This window comes from Capra hircus, chromosome 22 (assembly GCF_001704415.2).
Source record: "Capra hircus breed San Clemente chromosome 22, ASM170441v1, whole genome shotgun sequence".
Taxonomy (NCBI): domain Eukaryota; kingdom Metazoa; phylum Chordata; class Mammalia; order Artiodactyla; family Bovidae; genus Capra; species Capra hircus.
Window position 1 is genome coordinate 1,414,385 of NC_030829.1, and position 20,516 is coordinate 1,434,900.

The following is a 20,516-nucleotide window of genomic DNA, read 5'->3' on the forward strand; positions in this document are numbered from 1 at the left end:
CAGATGGTGACTGCAGCCATGAAATTAAAAGACACTTAGGCGAGGGAAAGATGGCGGAGGAATAGGACGGGAAGATCACTTTCTCCCTCACAAATTCCTCAAAAGAACATTTCAACGCCGAGCAAACTCCACAAAACAACTTCTATAGGCTGGCAGAGGACATCAGGCAACCAGAAAAGCAGACCATTGTCTTCAAAAACAGGTAGGGAAAAATATAAAAGACGAAAAAGGAGACAAAGGAGGTGGGGAGGGAGCTCCGTCCCAGGAAGGGAAGCCCGTCCCGGGAAGGGAATTTTAAGAAGAGAGGTTTCCAAACACCAGGAAACACTCTCCCTGCTGAGTCTGTGGCGAGCCTTGGAAACACAGAGGGCAACATAACAGGAAGGAAAAATAGATAAATAATTAAAACCAACAGATTACAAGCCCAACAGTAATTCCCCCAGCGGAAAAGCAGCACAGACGCCTGCATCCGCCACTGGGAAGTGGGGGCAGGGCAGGGACGCGCGGGAGGCGCGGGCTGCAGAGCTTTGTAAGAATCGGGCAGGAACGCCCCACGCGCAACCAGAACAATCTAACTTGGGCTAGCAAACCAGACTGTGGGATAGCTACCACGCGAAAATCTCAAACATAAGACACCGACAGGACCGAGCACAGAACAAAGGAAGGAGCGGAAAAAGCCGGCTGCAGACCATCCCCCGCCGGGGACAGGCAGCCAGAGCCGTAAGGACTGGAAAGGGGCAATTGCAGACCCGGAGAGACTTCACTTACCTAACTGCAAGCAGGCTCCTTTGCTAAGACTTCTGGGGGGTGCTGGACAGTCACAATCTGCCTCACGGGGTGCACCAGCAGTCCACCCAGAGAGCTGAGCGGCAGCGGCAGAAAAGGTAACAAGCCGCGGCGATCGCGCTCGCCAAACTCCTGAGCTACTCGGACCTGGGAAGGGCACAAAGCGCAGTCCCAGCTGAATCTGTGCCTCTGAGGGCTGCCTGAGCGCCGAACCTGAGCGGCTTGGACCGGGGAAGTGCACGTAGCCTAGGGCCTGGCCCCAGACGGTTCCCGGCTGAGCATCGAAGAGCCGGAGCGGTTTGTGCGCCGCGAGAAAGGACAGGTCAAGTGGGGCTGAGATGCGGTGTGCACACGACAGTGCTGTTTGTTTGCAGCATCCCCCCTCCCCACAGCGTGACTGAACTAGTGAGCCTAAAAAACAAGCAAACAGAAGAAGTTAAACAGAGGGAACCACCTTGGAAGTGAGCCCACAAGGCCCATAACATCAGAGAAGGGCTAGATATATTTTTAATATTTTTAAAATCATTCCTTTTTTTTTTCTTTTTGCTTTTTTGTTTCTTTTTTTTACTAGCTTTTTTTTAATTGTTAAGTCTTCTATTTCTCCTCTAATTTTTATTTCTATAACCTATTATTACTTTTTTTTTTTTTTTAAGGCAAACACCATATATACTCTTTGGATGGTTGTTGGTGTGTTGTTTTTTTTTCTTTTGTTTGTTTGTTTGTTTTTTAATAATTTTTTTTCTTTCTTCCTTTTTCCTTCTGCTTTTCTTTAATATTGTATCTTTGAAAATCCAACCTCTACTCTAGATTTTTAATCTTTGCTCTTAGGTTTTTGTTGTCAATTTTGTACATTTAAAAACCTAAACTTCACTACCCAAGTTTACCTGAGAGCGAGATTACTGGCTTGACCACTCTCTCCTCCTCTGGACTCTCTTTTTTCTCCACCAGGTGGCCTCTGTCTCTTTTCTCCCCCATCTCTTCTCCATCCAACTCTGTGAATCTCTGTGTGTTCCAGACAGTAGAGAACACCTAAGGAACTGGTTACTGGCAGGATTTGTCTCTCTCCTACTCATTCCTCTCTCTTATCCTCCTGGTCACCTCTGTCTACTTCCTCCCTCTCCTCTTCCCCGTATAACTCTGTAAATACCTCTGAGTGGTCCAGACTATAGAGCGCACATAAGGAAGTGACTACTGACTAGCTTGCTCTCTCCTCTCTTGATCTCACTGCATCTCATTCCAGTTACCTCTAACTACCCCCTCCATCTTCTCGTCTCCTTGTAACTCAGTGAACCTCTCTGAGTGTCCCTCAATGTGGAGAAACTTTTCATCTCTAACCTAGATGTTTTATCATCGGTGCTGTATAGATGGAGAAGTCTAGAGGCTACTGTAAAAATAAAACTGAAAACCAGAAGCAGGAAGCTTAAATCCAAAGCCTGAAAACATTAGAGAAATCTTGAATTCAGGGAACATTAAGCAATAGGAGCTCATCAAATGCCTTCATACCTACACCGAAACCAAGCTCCACCCAAGGGCCAACAAGTTCCAAAACAAGACATACCACGCAAATTCTCCAGCAACACAGGAACACTCCCCTGAGCTTCAATATACAGGCAGCTCAAATTTATCCCAAAACTTTTGATGTCTCATAACCCATTACGGGTCACTCCACTGCACTCCAGAGAGAAGAAACCCAGCTCCACCCACCAAAACTCCAACACAAGCCTCCCTAACCAGGAAACCTTGACAAGCCACTGATAGAACCCCACCCAAAGTGAGGAAGCTCCATAATAAAGAGAACTCCACAAATTACCAGAGTATAAAAAGGCCACCCCAAACGCAGCAATATAACCAAGATGAAGAGACAGAGGAATACTCAGCAGATAAAGGAACAGGAGAGTTGCCCACCAAACCAAACAAAAGAGGAAGAAGTAGGGAATCTACCGGGAGAAGGAATTCCGAATATTGATAGTGAAAATGATCCAAAATCTTGAAATTAAAATGGAAACACAGATAAATAGCCTAGAGACAAGGATTGAGAAGATGCAAGAAAGGTTTAACAAGGACCTAGAAGAAATAAAAAAGAGTCAAAATATAATGAATAACACAATAAATGAGATCAGAAACACTCTGGAGGCAACAAATAGTAGAATAACGGAGGCAGAAGATAGGATTAGTGAAATAGAAGATAGAATGGTAGAAATAACTGAATCAGAGAGGAAACAAGAAAAACGAATTAAAAGAAACGAGGACAATCTCAGAGACCTCCAGGACAATATGAAACGCTCCAACATTCGAATTATAGGAGTCCCAGAAGAAGAAGACAGAAAGAAAGATCATGAGAAAATCCTTGAGGAGATAATAGTTGAAAACTTCCCTAAAATGGGGAAGGAAATAATCACCCAAGTCCAAGAAACACAGAGAGTTCCAAATAGGATAAACCCAAGGCGAAACACCCCCAAGACCCATATTAATCAAATTAACAAAGATCAAACACAAAGAACAAATATTAAAAACAGCAAGGGAAAAACAACAAATAACACACAAGGGGATTCCCATAAGGATAACAGCTGATCTTTCAATAGAAACTCTTCAGGCCAGGAGGGAATGGCAAGACATACTTAAAGTGATGAAAGACAATAACCTACAGCCCAGATTACTGTATCCAGCAAGGATCTCATTCAAATACGAAGGAGAAATCAAAAGCTTTACAGACAAGCAAAAGCTGAGAGAATTCAGCACCACCAAACCAGCTCTCCAACAAATTCTAAAGGATATCCTCTAGACAGGAAACATGAAAAGGGTGTATAAACCCGAACCCAAAACAATAAAGTAAATGGTAACGGGATCATACTTATCAATAATCACCTTAAACGTAAATGGGTTGAACGCCCCAACCACAAGACAAAGACTGGCCGAATGGATACAAAAACAAGACCCCTCTATATGCTGCTTACAAGAGACCCACCTCAAAACAAGGGACACATACAGACTGAAAGTGAAGGACTGGAAAAAGATATACCACGCAAACAGAGACCAAAAGAAAGCAGGAGTGGCAATACTCATATCTGATAAAATAGACTTTAAAACAAAGGCTGTGAAAAGAGACAAAGAAGGCCACTACATAATGATCAAAGGAACAATCCAAGAAGAAGATATAACAATTATAAATATATATGCACCCAATATAGGAGCACCGCAATATGTAAGAGAAATGCTAACAAGTATGAAAGGGGAAATCAACAATAACACAATAATAGTGGGAGACTTTAATACCCCACTCACACCTATGGACAGATCAACTAAACAGAAAATTAACAAAGAAACGCAAACTTTAAATGATACATTAGATCAGTTAGACCTAATTGATATCTATAGGACATTTCACCCCAAAACAATGAATTTCACCTTTTTTTCAAGTGCTCATGGAACCTTCTCCAGGATAGATCACATCCTGGGCCATAAATCTAAACTTGATAAATTCAAAAAAATCGAAATCATTCCAAGCATCTTTTCTGACCATAATGCATTAAGATTAGATCTCAATTACAGGAGAAAAACTATTAAAAATTTCAACATATGGACGTTGAACAACACACTTCTGAATAACCAACAAATCACAGAAGAAATCAAAAAAGAAATCAAAATATGCATAGAAACTAATGAAAATGAAAACACAACAACCCAAAACCTGTGGGACAGTGTAAAAGCAGTGCTAAGGGGAAGGTTCATAGCAATCCAGGCACACCTCAAGAAACAAGAAAAAAGTCAACTAAATAACCTAACTCTACACCTAAAGCAACTAGAAAAGGAAGAATTGGAGAACGCCAGAGTTAGTAGAAGGAAAGAAATCTTAAAAATTAGGGCAGAAATAAATGCAAAAGAAACAAAAGAGACCATAGCAAAAATCAACAAAGCCAAAAGCTGGTTCTTTGAAAGAATAAATAAAATTGACAAACCATTAGCCAGACTCATCAAGAAGCAAAGAGAGAAAAATCAAATCAATAAAATTAGAAATGAAAATGGAGAGATCACAACAGACAACACAGAAATACAAAGGATCATAAGAGACTACTATCAGCAATTGTATGCCAATAAAATGGACAACGTGGAAGAAATGGACAAATTCTTAGAAAAGTACAATTTTCCAAAACTGAACCAGGAAGAAATAGAAAATCTTAACAGACCCATCACAAGCACGGAAATTGAAACTGTAATCAGAAATCGTCCAGCAAACAAAAGCCCAGGTCCAGATGGCTTCACAGCTGAATTCTACCAAAAATTTAGAGAAGAGCTAACACCTATCCTCCTCAAACTCCTCCAGAAAATTGCAGAAGAAGGTAAACTTCCAAACTCATTCTATGAGGCCACCATCACCCTAATACCAAAACCTGACAAAGATGTCACAAAAAAGGAAAACTAAGGCCAATATCACTGATGAACATAGATGTAAAAATCCTCAACAAAATTCTAGCAATCAGAATCCAACAACACATTAAAAAGATCATACACCATGACCAAGTGGGCTTTATCCCAGGGATGCAAGGATTCTTCAATATCCACAAATCAATCAATGTAATTCACCACATTAACAAACTGAAAAATAAAAACCATATGATTATCTCAATAGAAGCAGAGAAGGCCTTTGACAAAATTCAACATCCATTTATGATAAAAACTCTCCAGAAAGCAGGAATAGAAGGAACATACCTCAACATAATAAAAGCTATCTATGACAAACCCACAGCAAACATTATCCTCAATGGTGAAAAATTGAAAGCATTTCCGCTAAAGTCAGGAACAAGACAAGGGTGTCCACTTTCACCGCTACTATTCAACATAGTTCTGGAAGTTTTGGCCACAGCAATTAGAGCAGAAAAAGAAATAAAAGGAATCCAAATTGGAAAAGAAGAAGTAAAACTCTCACTGTTTGCAGATGACATGATCCTCTACATGGAAAACCCTAAAGACTCCACCAGAAAATTACTAGAGCTCATCAATGAATATAGTAAAGTTGCAGGATATAAAATCAACACACAGAAATCCCTTGCATTCCTATACATGAATAATGAGAAAGTAGGAAAAGAAATTAAGGAAACAATTCCATTCACCATTGCAACGAAAAGAATAAAATACTTAGGAATATATCTACCTAAAGAAACTAAAGACCTATATATAGAAAGCTATAAAACACTGATGAAAGAAATCAAAGAGGACATTAATAGATGGAGAAATATACCATGTTCATGGATCGGAAGAATCAATATAGTGAAAATGAGTATACTACCCAAAGCAATTTACAAATTCAATGCAATCCCTATCAAGCTACCAGCAACATTTTTCACAGAACTAGAACAAATAATTTCAAGATTTGTATGGAAATACAAAAAACCTCGAATAGCCAAAGCAATCTTGAGAAAGAAGAATGGAACTGGAGGAATCAACTTGCCTGACTTCAGGCTCTACTACAAAGCCACAGTCATCAAGACAGTATGGTACTGGCACAAAGACAGACATATAGATCAATGGAACAAAATAGAAAGCCCAGAGATAAATCCACACACATATGGACACCTTATCTTTGACAAAGGAGGCAAGAATATACAATGGAGTTAAAGACAATCTCTTTAACAAGTGGTGCTGGGAAAACTGGTCAACCACTTGTAAAAGAATGAAACTAGATCACTTTCTAACACCCCACACAAAAATAAACTCAAAATGGATTAAAGATCTAAATGTAAGACCAGAAACTATAAAACTCCTAGAGGAGAACATAGGCAAAACACTCTCAGACATAAATCACAGCAGGATCCTCTATGATCCACCTGCCAGAATTCTGGAAATAAAAGCAAAAATAAACAAATGGGATCTAATTAAAATTAAAAGCTTCTGCACAACAAAGGAAACTATAAGCAAGGTGAAAAGACAGCCTTCTGAATGGGAGAAAATAATAGCAAATGAAGCAACTGACAAACAACTAATCTCAAAAATATACAAACAACTTCTGCAGTTCAATTCCAGAAAAATAAACAACCCAATCAAAAAATGGGCCAAAGAACTAAGTAGACATTTCTCCAAAGAAGACATACGGATGGCTAACAAACACATGAAAAGATGCTCAACATCACTCATTATTAGAGAAATGCAAATCAAAACCACAATGAGGTACCACTTCACACCAGTCAGAATGGCTGCGATCCAAAAATCTGAAAGCAATAAATGCTGGAGAGGGTGTGGAGAAAAGGGAACCCTCCTACACTGTTGGTGGGAATGCAAACTAGTACAGCCACTATGGAGAACAGTGTGGAGATTCCTTTAAAAATTGCAAATAGAACTACCTTATGACCCAGCAATCCCACTGCTGGGCATACACACCGAGGAAACCAGAACTGAAAGAGACACATGTACCCCAATGTTCATCGCAGCACTGTTTATAATAGCTAGGACATGGAAACAACCTAGATGTCCATCAGCAGATGAATGGATAAGAAAGCTGTGGTACATATACACAATGGAGTATTACTCAGCCGTTAAAAAGAATTCATTTGAATCAGTTCTGATGAAATGGATGAAACTGGAGCCAATTATACAGAGTGAAGTAAGCCAGAAAGAAAAACACCAATACAGTATACTAACACATATATATGGAATTTAGGAAGATGGCAATGACGACCCTGTATGCAAGACAGGGAAAGAGACACAGATGTGTATAATGGACTTTTGGACTCAGAGGGAGAGGGAGAGGGTGGGATGATTTGGGAGAATGACATTCTAACATGTATACTATCATGTAAGAATTGAATCGCCAGTCTATGTCTGATGCAGAATACAGCATGCTTGGAGCTGGTGCATGGGGATGACCCAGAGAGATGTTATGGGGAGGGAGGTGGGAGGGGGGTTCATGTTTGGGAACGCATGTAAGAATTAAAGATTTTAAAATTAAAAAAAAATAATAATAAATAAAAAATTTTTAAAAAAATAGAAAAAAAAAAAAGACACTTACTCCTTGGAAGAACAGTTATGACCAACCTAGATAGCATATTGAAAAGCAGAGACATTACTTTGCCGACTAAGGTCCGTCTGGTCAAGGCTATGGTTTTTCCAATGGTCATGTATGGATGTGAAAGTTGGACTGTGAAGAAAGCTGAGCGCTGAAGAATTGATGCTTTTGAACTGTGGTGTTGGAGAAGACTCCTGAGAGTCCCTTGGACTGCACGGAGATCCAACCAGTCCATTCTGAAGGAGATCAACCCCGGGATTTCTTTGGAAGGAATGATGCTAAAGCTGAAACTCCAGTACTTTGGCCACCTCATGTGAAGAGTTGACTCATTGGAAAAGACCCTGATGCTGGAAGGGATTGCGGACAGGAGGAGAAGGGGATAACAGAGGATGAGATGGCTGGATGGCATCTCTCACTCGATGGGCGTGAGTCTGAGTGAACTCCGGGAGTTGGTTATGGACAGGGAGGCCTGGTTTGCTGCCATTCATGGGGTCGCAAAAAGTCGGACACGACTAAGTGACTGAACTGAACTCAACTGAAAACTTTATTACACAAAAGCTCTGAGTGATCAAGCCTCGTCACTGACCCTGGATTGAATTCCTCTCCTCCAGAGGCAAGAATCCTGTCATCTTTCATGGCTCAACAACAACCTTTCTGTTTTGATAGTGACTCAAATAGTATCTTTTCTATTGAAAAAAAGTGATTTGACATATTACTGTTTAAAAGGAGATTTCACTAAATACTAAACTGTTCAACATCTCATCAAAATAAATACACAGAATGTAAAATTCTCTTTTTGTTCAGTCGCTCAGTCATGTCTGACTCTTTGTGACTGCATGGACTGAAGCACTATCTGGGCTTCCTTGTCTTTCAGTATCTCCCAGAGCTTGCTCAAATTCATGTTCATTGAGTCGATGATACCATCCAACCATCTTATCTTCTGTTGCCCCCTTCTCTTCTTGCCCTCAATCTTTCCAGCACCTGGGTCTTTTCCAATGAGTTGGCTCTTTGCATCAGGTGGCCAAATTATTCGAGTTTCAGCTTCAGCATCAGTCCTTCCAATGAATATTCAGAGTTCATTTCCTTTTGGATTGACTGTTTTGATCTCCTTGCTGTCCAAGGGACTTTCAAGAGTCTTCTCTTGCACTACACTTTGAAAGCATCAACTCTCACATCTGTACCTGACTACTGGAAAAACCATAGCTTTGACTATGTTGGCTTTTGTTGGCAAACTTATGTCTCTGCTTTTTAATACACTGTCCAGGTTTGTCATAGCTTTTGTTTCAGGGAGCAAGCATCTTGTAATTTCATGGCTGCAGTCTCATCCACAGTGATTCTGGACCCCAAAATAAAGCCTGTCACAGTTTCCATTTTTTCCCCATCTATTTGCCTTAAAAGTTTACAAACCCTGAAAACCTGAGTCCACTTGAGAAACACAGATTGCCATAAATTCTATCTAATCTGTCATCCTTGCCCCTAGGAACCAAAAAATCCAGATGAGAGGGTACAGATGGATCTAACTTCATCCATCACCACTGCTGGAAAAAACAGTATGACAGTTCAGTTCAGTTCAGTTTAGTCGCTCAGTCATGTCCAACTCTTTGCAACCCCATGAATCGCAGCACGCCAGGCCTCCCTGTCCATCACCATCTCCCGGAGTTCACTCAGACTCATGTCCATCGAGTCAGTGATGCCATCCAGCCATCTCATCCTGGGTCGTCCCCTTCTCCTCCTGCCCCCAATCTCTCCAAGCATCAGAGTCTTTTCCAATGAGTCAACTCTTCGCATGAGGTGGCCAAAGTACTGGAGTTTCAGCTTTAGCATCATTCCTTCCAAAGAAATCCCAGGGCTGATCTCCTTCAGAATGGACTGGTTGGATCTCCTTGCAGTCCAAGGGACTCTCAAGAGTCTTCTCCAACACCACAGTTCAAACGCATCAATTCTTCGGTGCTCAGCCTTCTTCACAGTCCAACTCTCACATCCATACATGACCACCAGAAAAAAACCATAGCCTTGACTAGACAGACCTTAGTCAGCAAAGTAATGTCTCTCCTTTTTTAGTCCTGCACTTTTCATCTGAGGACAGCTCATTGCTATTTCTGACCACATCTCTATGTTCTTCTGGCAACAAGTATTGTTGCTAAGATGACAATCTAAAGGAGCTCCAACCAAACTAACAGTCTACTCTCTAGGAGACAGATGTTCCATTTTTTTAAAGTTGCAATATGCTGATTTTCAAAGCATTTATTTAACACAACAATCAAATTTTAACTATAGAGTTAAATCCAAATCTTACATTGGCTGCAAAGTTTCTACCTAAGCAATAACACATGAAGACTCCTGCTAACATATGTATTTCAGTCACCTTAATTGCTTAAAGATCAATTTTGGTTTACAGCAATGGAAGTGAACCACTGATTCCATTCTCAGCTCACTGGTCTTAAGATTACTATCTCATTTTTGACGAAAACAGATGAAAAATCACTGGAGGCAGGATAAGGATTCTAACATTGTGTCTCTTAAAATAGCTGCTTTTAGACTGTTTCCACAGATTTGTCTCCATGGAAATTGAGTAGGAAAGGTCACCACAAGTCAAAAGTATGCAGTTTCCCATTTAAAGTCACTTGTTGGTTGTCAGAAGGGACCTGGCTCTGAAATTCAGGGTGCTATCACAGCATAAGTCTATGAGAGTTTGAGAGCCTAGTACATAAATACATGAACAAGAAGGGTTTTTTGTTTGCTTTGTCAATTCAGTTTTACTTTCAGAAGTTTTCCTTTGCAATTACCAGAGAGAAAAAACTGATCCTGGTCTTCAAACTTTGGTGAATATGTGAGTGTAATGTTTAGCCTTATATTTATCTCCTTTATTTGAAAGGCATTAAGTTTAATGAGCACTGTAATTTAGTTTCCCAAAGAGGAATCATTCCTTACTATGTACAAAGTCATAAACTTTAAAGTATTCTGGAAAAACATTTTTACAATCACCATGGTTATATCTGAATTTGCAGCAAGGAATGCCATTTTGCCAAAAATATGAAATAATTTATTATGCTGGCAGTATAAGAGCATATTAATTAGGTGTTAATAATTGTTTCATTCTTGCTTTAAAATACCTTGGAATCCAGAAAGAAATAAAATATATCCATTTATTTACTTATTTAAACATGAAATTTGATTTATTTATTATTTTTTTACTTTACAATATTCTATTGGTTTTGCCATACATCAACTTGAATCCGCCATGGGTGTACAAGTATTCACCATCCTGAACCCCTCTCCTACTTTCCTCCCCATACCATCCCTCTGGGTCATCCCAGTGCACCAGCCCCGAGCATCCTGTATGATGCATCGAACCTGAACTGGCAATTCATTTCACATGATATTATACATGTTTCAGTGCCATTCTCCCAAATCATCCCACCCTTGCCCTCTCCCACAGAGTCCAAAAGACTGTTCTATACATCTGTGTCTCTTTTGCTGTCTCGCATACAGGGTTATCATTACCATCTTTCTAGATTCCATATATATGCATTAGTATACTGTATTACTGTTTTTCTTTCTGGCTTACTTCACTCTGAATAAGAGGTTCCAGTTTCATCCACCTCATTAGCACTGATTCAAATGTATTCTTTTTAATGGCAGAGTAATACTCATTTGTGTATATGTACCACAGCTTTCTTATCCCTTCATCTGTTGATGGACATCTAGGTTGCTTCCATGTCCTGGCTATTGTAAACAGTGTTGCGATGAACATTGGGGTACACGTGTCTCTTTCAATTCTGGTTTCCTCGGTGTGTATGCCTAGCAGTGGGATTGCTGGGTCGTATGGCAGTTCTATTTCCAGTTTTTAAAGGAATCTCCACACTGTTCTCCATAGTGGCTATACTAGTTTGCATTCCCACCAACAGTGTAAGAGGGTTCCCTTTTCTCCACACCCTCTCCAGCATTTATTGCTTGTAGACTTTTGGATCACAGCCATTCTGACTGGCGTGAAATGGTACCTCACTGCGGTTTTGATTGCATTTCTCTGATAATGAGTGATGTTGAACATTTTTTCATGTGTTCATTAGCCATCCGTATGTCTTCTTTGGAGAAATGTCTGTTTAGGTCTTTGGCCTATTTTTTGATTGGGTTGTTTATTTTTCTGGAATTGAGCTGCAGGAGTTGCTTGCATACTTTTGAGATTAATTATTTGTCAGTTGCTTCATTTGCTATTATTTTCTCCTAATCTGAAGGCTGTCTTTTCACCTTGCTTATAGTTTCTTTTGTTGTACAGGAGCTTTTAAGTTTGATTAGGTCCCATTTGCTTATTTTTGCTTTTATTTCCAATATTCTGGGAGATGGGTCATAGAGGATCCTGCTGTGATTTATGTCAGAGAGTGTTTTGCCTATGTTCTCCTCTAGGAGTTTTATAGTTTCTGGTCTTATGTTTAGATCTTTAATCCACTTTGAGTTTATTTTTGTGTATGGTGTTAGAAAGTGTTCTAGTTTCAGTCTTTTACAAGTGGTCGACCAGTTTTCCCAGCACCACTTGTTAAAGAGATTGTCTTTTCTCCATTGTATATTCTTGTCTCCTTTGTCAAAGATAAGGTGTCCATAGGTGCGTGGGTTTATCTCTGGGCTTCTATTTTGTTCTACTAATCTATATTTCTGTCTTTGTGCCAGTACCATACTGTCTTGATGACTGTGGCTTTGTAGTAGAGCCCAAAGTCAGGCAGGTTGATTCCTCCAGTTCCATTCTTCTTCCTCAAGATTGCTTTGGCTATTCAAGGTTTTATGTATTTCCAAACAAATTGTGAAATTATTTGTTCTAGCTCAGTGAAAAATACCGTTGGTAGCTTGATAGGGATGGCATTGAATCTATAGATTGCTTTCGGTAGTACACTCATTTTCACTACATTGATTCTTCTGATCCATGAACATGGTATACTTCTCCATCTATTAGTGTTCTCTTTGATTTCTTTCACCAGTGTTTTATAGTTTATATATATACACACACATATATATATGACTTTTGTTTCTTTAGCTAGATATTCCTAAGTATTTTATTCTTTTCATTGCAATGGTGAATGGAACTGTTTCCTTAATTTCTCTTTCTATTTTCTCATTATTATTGTATAGGAATGCAAGGGATTTCTGTGTGTTGATTTTATATCCTGCAACTTTACTATATTCATTGATTAGCTCTAGTAATTTTCTGGTGGAGTCTTCAGGGTTTTCTATGTAGAGGATCATGTCATCTGCAAACGAGATTATTACTTCTTCTTTTCCAATTTGGATTCTTTTCTTTCTTTTTCTGCTCTGATTGCTGTGGCCAAAACTTCCAAAACTATGTTGAATAGTAGTGGTGAACGTGGGCACCCTTGTCTTGTTCCTGACTTTAGGGGAAATGCTTTCAATTTTTCACCATTGAGGATAATGTTTGCTGTGGGTTTGTCATATATAGCTTTTATTATGTTGTGGTATGTTCCTTCTATTCCTGCTTTCTGGAGGGTTTCTATCATAAGTGGATGTTGAATTTTGTCAAAGACTTTCTCTGCATCTATTGAGATAATCATATGGCTTTTATTTTTCCATTTGTTAATCTGGTGTATTACACTGATTGATTTGCAGATATTGAAGAACCCTTGCATCCCTGAGATAAAGCCCACTTGGTCACTGTACTATGTATGATCTTTTTAATGTATTGTTGGATTCTGATTGCTAGAATTTTGTTAAGGATTTTTGCATCTATATTCATCACTGATATTGGCCTGTAGTTTTCTTTTTTTGTGGCATCTTTGTCAGGTTTTGTTATTAGGGTGATGATGGCCTCATAGAGTGAGTTTGAAAGTTTACCTTCCTCTGCAATTTTCTGGAAGAGTTTGAGTAGGATAGATTTTAGCTCTTCTCTAAAGTTTTGGTAGAATTCAGCTGAATTCTGGACCTGGGCTTTTGTTGCTGGAAGACTTCTGATTACAGTTTCAATTTCAGTGCTTGTATGATGGGTCTGTTAAGATTATCTATTTCTTCCTGGTTCAGTTTTGGAAAGTTGTACTTTTCTAAGAATTTGTCCATTTCTTCCAAGTTGTCCTGTCTTGATCATTTTTATATATTAATAATAAAAAACTTTTTAAACTTTAAAGTTTAAACTTTAAAAAAGTTTAAAAAGTTTTTTATTATTAATATATAAAAATGATCGACAGGCATATGTAAATTAAATTTCAAAGGATATTTTATCTCAATTTGGTAGTTAATTGTTAAGGTAAGCAAGAAGCTATTTGAAGTTATTTCCATAACACTACAGTTAAAAATACTTTCCCACATATTTATATCATTATTTAAATGGAAATGTGTTTTTGAATATAATACCTTTACTCAATAGAGATATGTCAGACTATATTTTGACTTATTAACCAATTTTCTTTCCCCATCATATGTCCTTGTGCCCTTTCACCTACTTTCATTCAATCAGGTAGACAGTTTTTTGGGGTTGCATAAGGGAAAGGTTGGCAGCAGAAAATGGAGAAAAAGGTAGACTCTTCAGTCTCAGAAGGCTGGCCCTCAGGGTAACTGGAAAGAATACCAGATTTAGTTTTAAAATGAACAAACAAAAAAAAACCCATAAAAGACAATTCAAACATGATAGATAAGAGCCAGGCTACTCCCAGGATGGGCAGAAGTCAAAGGAGGACCAGTGAGAAGCTGGAGATTGGCAGGTTCCAAATAAGGGAGTCCCGTATCCAGCCCCCCGGCTAACTGTGCCAGTTGTCAGTTTGTTTACTCTCAGTTCCAAATCCACCTTCACTACCCTGTTTGTGATACTGAAACATATGTCCCTTGTCAGCTGGCTGGATGTTCAGATCTATCAGAAGAGGGCACTAGTGGAGGATGAAGCCTGTCTTTCTGGTTCCAGTGATTCTCCTGCCTTACCTTAGTTCGGCAGCACTGAATGGTCAGCGGGGAAGGGAACTTCAAGTGGTGCTAACCCTCAACCAGATTCAGTGGCACCAACCCTGCAACCAGCTTTCTGAAGAGTTCCATGGAGCAGAACCTACCTCTGGTACCTCACCTGGTCCCACGGAGGGCAGTTCCTAGCATGTTGTCCTTACATGCTGCTTTCCAGCAGATCCAAAGCACAGAACCTCAGAACATTTCTCTGGTTTTTCCAGTGAGGTCTGAACCTCAGCCCAGGATAGGGTGTCCTCTTTCATTTTGTTCCTTTCTTGGGTGCTCTTCCTTAGCCCTATAAATAGTGACTTCCTTATCTGCTCTTATAGTCTTTAAATTTCTCTTCCCCTCCTCAGTAGATGCTGCTGCTAAGTCACGTCAGTTGTGTCTGACTCCTCACGACCCCATGGACTGTAGCCCACCAGACTTCTCCATCCATGGGATTTCCCAAGCAAGAATACTAGAGTGCCTTCTCCACCTCAGTAGATGATACCCTGTTATTATGAGTAATTCTTACATAAGTATTTAAGTGAAACCATCCCTGTTGAAATCATTGTGGTTTCTGTTCCATGACTAGACTATTAGTGAAACATTTGGTTCCAGGATTGTCCAGGAGGAGCCACAAAGATGGTATTTGAAAACTGGTTTAATTGTACCCTTGAAACTAAGCTCACTGCTAGGTTGTTTGCCAAGAGGACACAAGATGCTAGTGATTCATGGCATGCAGTGCTGCTGCAGTGCATCACTGTCGTCTGGATGAAGAGCCAACTGAAGGGAGCAGCATGGAAGCTGGGGTGACTGCTACATTTGATTATCAGGCAGTATGAAGACCACAAGGATGGTGGGGTAGGTGGGTCCTTCTGATGTACTGGAGCATTTACAGAGACAATGACAGGCTTGGGTTCTTTAACTGTCAGCTCAAATAATAGTCTAAGAGCCAGAAAGATTCCATGACAGCCCTAACAGAATATACTTCTTGCTATCACAGCACTGGTATAGCTAATAATCAAACAGGAATCTAATTGAGTAGACTGCTGAGTTACAGTGTCAGCTGAATGCTCATTTCACCAAATTTCTCATGCAAAAGTTAAAAAAAAAAAAAAAGATTAGAATACTAAAACCCCAAGTAGGGACATGTTGTTGGACCCAGTTAAAACTATCTTGAAACTCAACTCACTCTGAACTATCATTGCCAGTGGAAGTAGCTTTAAACCCTGCATCTGAGAAGACAAGACTTCTTTTGCTTCAAAACTTTATACTAACCTCACCTAGGACAAATGAGGGCTAATATCTTTAAAAGAGATACTCATTCCTCTTAAGATCCACAACAGTGAGCTTTAAGTCAAGAACAAGGGTCATATCTCAATATGATCTAGGGGAACTGGTACACATCATTACCAAAGAGGAAATAGCTTATACATTAAAAAAAAAAAACTGCAAGATTTTGTTATTCCATATTAGTAGCAACCCAGAGAACATGCACAGGAGTGGATTCTAAGGGTTTCTCAAAGGAGTTCTTTGGCAATATTAGCACCAAACTTGTACTTAAGATGAAAAAGAAATAAAAAGCTGGCACACTTACTTGAGTGATGTAGATGACTTTGTGCAGCTGGATTAGGATCTGCTGAATAGGATCACTGATCTGACGTACTTTCCTCTGTGACACAGCAATTCCTGCAGATGCTGTGGGTAAAAAAAAAAATCTGCAGTTAGTGAAGACCCTGGTTTTCCCCTTCAAACACCGTATTAATGGAAAAATGGGGTAAAATTCAGGGGGAAAAATAACAATTAAAGCAAAAGCCCTCATCCTACTAATGAAACAGTATGTAGAGAGTTTATAAAACTTCAATATTTTATGACATTGGATGCATAATTCCCTCCTTCTACTTCTCAGACCCCTAAGTAACATGATGATGTTATTGATAACATCTGGAAGATTATCACTTGGAAAATTGCTTGCAATTACACCAGGCTGCCACTAGCAGTCAGTGGTGTCTTGTATACTGTGTCCACTGAAAAGGTAGGCTTCAGATAATGTGCAGTTAAGAGACTATCACACTTTAAAATTTAAAATTCATTATAGCAAATAAAACTAATTTTATTAAAACTACCAAAATGCAAATACTGAATAGGCAATCTTACAGAGCAAACAAAAAAACTAATAAATTATAATTTGTAATATAATCAAGAGTTTGAAAATTGTTACAAATTCTAATTTTCAAGTCCCTTCAGGTCTCAATAAGACACATAATTTATTCTGAGTTCTCATCATAGAGCCACATCACTTTCACAGTCCTAGGCTAGCTTGGTGCCAAATTGTATATAAGCCACTTTCCCAGATTCACATGTCATAGGCACAAGTCCCACTCTTAACTTCAAGGAATGTAAAGCTATTTAAAGGAAAGGCCTTAACCTCCATATTAGTCACAAGGTCCCCTCTGCCTCCTCTCAACCTCAGATCCAAAACAGAAGAAAGACCAGATAGGTGGATGTATACTATCCTCTCTCCCATCTTCCTGTTCTTTCCCTTCCTTGCTGCAACCTGTAGCATGCTTTCTAAAATAATGCTTTTCTTCCTAAATTCTCATTTTTAAAGAAAATTTCCAAAGACCTTCTTTTTTTTACCTCAATGAAACCCTGAGTAGATGAAATTAAATGTGAACACAATCATTGCTTTAGCAACAGCTAAGATTTTGAAAAATCATTCTTATATAAGTGCTTTCTGAGAAGGCTTACATATTTTACCCTAAAAATTTATTTTCAAAACATTTATAGAGAAAATTTAATGTGCCCATTAAAAGATTCAATTTGTCTTATAATTAGCATATGAAAATGTATATTTAGGAAACAAAATACTATGGGTGCTTTTACTGCGTTGAGAAATTCACACAAGAAATCATCTAGTTCTAATTCACCTACATTTAATACCATTTAAATGTTTGAAATTTAAAGGATCTACCTCCTCTAGGAACTCTGTCTAACTTCTTGTAAACATGAGTTACTTGACCTTTCAAATGAGGCTTAATAAATTACCCTTAGTGTAAAAATGTGAAGATAAACCAGAAATAATTAAGGTAGTTCTGAAATAGAAAACAGAACTGGACATATCTGCTTCAGTCTGCAGAGATGGCCAAGTATACGTACATTATATTTTGTACAGTAATGTTTCTTTGCAGAAATAATTATTCTTTTTAAATATATTTATTTTTTGATTTTTTTATAGTTTTATTTTTAATTAATTTATTTTTTACTGAAGGATAATTGCTTTACAGAATTTTGCTGTTCTCTGTCAAACCTCAACATGAATCAGCCATAGGTATACATATATCCCCTCCCTTTTGAACCTCTCTCTCATCTCCCTCCCCACACCACCCCTGTAATTATTTTTTTGTCTAGATTGATATCTAAAACTTATGCAGTTTAGTTGATGTTTTATATCTGTGGCCATAGATATAAAACAGAAATAGTTAGCTAGAATGCCTGCCTTCTGTACTACTCAATATGCAGTGCAATAATTCTTTTTTTTAATATTGATTTATTTATTTTAATTGGAGGTTAATTACTTCACAATATTGTATTGGTTTTGCCATACATGAATCCACCACAGGTATACACGTGTTCCCCATCCTGAACCCCCCTCCCTCCCCGTACCATCCCTCAAGTAAGCCAGAAAGAAAAATACCAATACAGTATACTAACGCATAAATGTGGAATTTAGAAAGATGGTAATGATAATTTTTCTTTAAGACCCTTGGCCACTACTCTCTCAATCCCAGTAATTCCTTGAGTTTTGAAAATAGCTTTGGTTTCTTACTCTCTAAAAAGTACATTTTAAAATGTATATTTACAGATGCCTATTATAAAATAAGCAAACAAATGTACAACAACCTAAGTATCACAGAAGAGACTCTAGAACCCCTGGAACCAGCATCCATCAGCCTTCTCCCCAGAGGTAACCTCTGATACCAATTTGGCGTGTTGCCTTTCAGTTACTTTTCTGTCTATTTACATACTTCAGTGTGTACATTCAGAGCAATATTTTCCAAACTATGGTTGAGCCCTGAATCAGTTTAATGATCCAGGACCAGCTTTTGAAAAGTGGAAAGGAATGGCATGGAATAAAACAGGATAGAAAAATTTCAGAGTACTGCATGTAGTAAGGGTTCACTCAGTCTAGATATGACATGTGTGCCTTACTGAGGATCATTTCCCAAAAAACACTTTGAAAGCTACTATTGTAGAAAATCTATAGTGCTACCTCATGCTTTCTTTCCCTCTTTTTAAATAAATGGTGACACATTATAAGTCTGGTTTACAATTTTTATTCTGTCTGCTTTGGAGATTATTTCTTATCAATACACATTATAGCTCATTTTTAATGACCACCATTGAACAGTACTACATGTTCCGCTGCCTGTTCTGTATGCACGCATACACTTCTGCCTTGATAGGGACTTAGTTTTCTTTCAACTTATGACGATATTAAATGATGCTGCAGTGAATATATGTATTCAAACAGTGAATATGTGTGTGTGTGTGTGCCTCACTGTGCATAGTGCAAGAGGTCTTTTAGTGTAGATAAGGAGAAATTAAGTAGCTGGGCCCTTTGATACACATATTTGCAATTTTAACAAATACATGTTAAAGGAGCTGAATCAATTTGCACTCTAACCAGAAGAGAATCCACTTTTCTATCCCTTGATCAACACTATAATCAAACTTTTTCATTTTACCATTGTGATTTTGTTTTATTTTGTGTTTATCTAAATGCTGATGAGGTGCTGCCCTTCTTTGGTGAATTTTCTGTTTGTTTCCCAAGTTTCTCTTCTCTTATTGATTTGTATATGCTCTTTACATTGTCTGAATACTAATCCTTTCACTGTATTTTATAAGTATTTTCCCTTAATCTGTTACTTCTGTTCAGTTTAAAGGGCAATTCCCAACCCTATCACCTAGACTAAAGACAGTCTCTCAAGGTTATCTGCTGCTGTTATGCCATGACAAGTCAGGACTGCATGACCAGTTCAGCACTCTGGGTGCTCTGGCAGTATTACTGAGATGTGAGTGATCACATGGGTTAGGACTGGGGAGAAGAAAGAAATTTAAGGTTTCACAATGATGGGAGTCTGACTGTAACACTTGCAAACCCTCTTGATTTCCTGAACAACTTTAGCTAATCCTAGGTATGATCATTTTTATTCTTCCTTTTCTACCTTATCAAATCATCACTGTTTTTTATATTCCCCATCCCAAAATATGTATTTAGCCATTAGTAATTTTAGGAAAACAAAAATAAAAATCCAAATATATATCTTTAAAATTTTTATTCATTAGACATTAATAACTACCAACTTCATGGCAAATCTTAGCCATATAAAGCATTCTCCCTCAGTCTTTCAGATTAGCACACTGAAAATACTACACTTAACTATTCACAAAAAATGCAACACATATTTATATTGACAATTTTATTAAAACAAATTTCCATTAAAAAGAGATCATAGATGGGAATTACCAGGTGGTTCAGTGGTTAGGAATCTATGTTCTGTCAAGGGTCTGGGTTGTTCCCTGGTTGGGGAACTAAGATCCTGCATGCTACAGAATGTGGCCAGGAAAAAAAAAAAAAAAAAAAGATACCATATAAACTGATCTTATTTAAATGTCAGTCATGCATAGTATGTTCATGATTCATACCTATATAGTTCCTGCTGCAAAAGATAGAAAGTCTCATTCAAATTTAAATAAAATCAAACTTTTAAAAATAAATTTATTTATTTTAATTGGGGGTTAATTACTTTACAAT

At 38.3% G+C, this 20,516-nt stretch overlaps 1 protein-coding gene across 1 annotated transcript in view; it reads right to left on the reverse strand.

Annotated features, from left to right (window-relative positions):
• Positions 1 to 20,516, reverse strand: part of NEK10 (NIMA related kinase 10) — a 290,322-nt gene that overhangs the window by 54,805 nt on the left and 215,001 nt on the right. Inside the window, exon 33 of the mRNA XM_018038472.1 lies at positions 16,296 to 16,416. Within this exon, the coding sequence (XP_017893961.1) occupies positions 16,296 to 16,416 (121 nt within the window). The remainder of the gene's footprint in view (positions 1 to 16,295; positions 16,417 to 20,516) is intronic.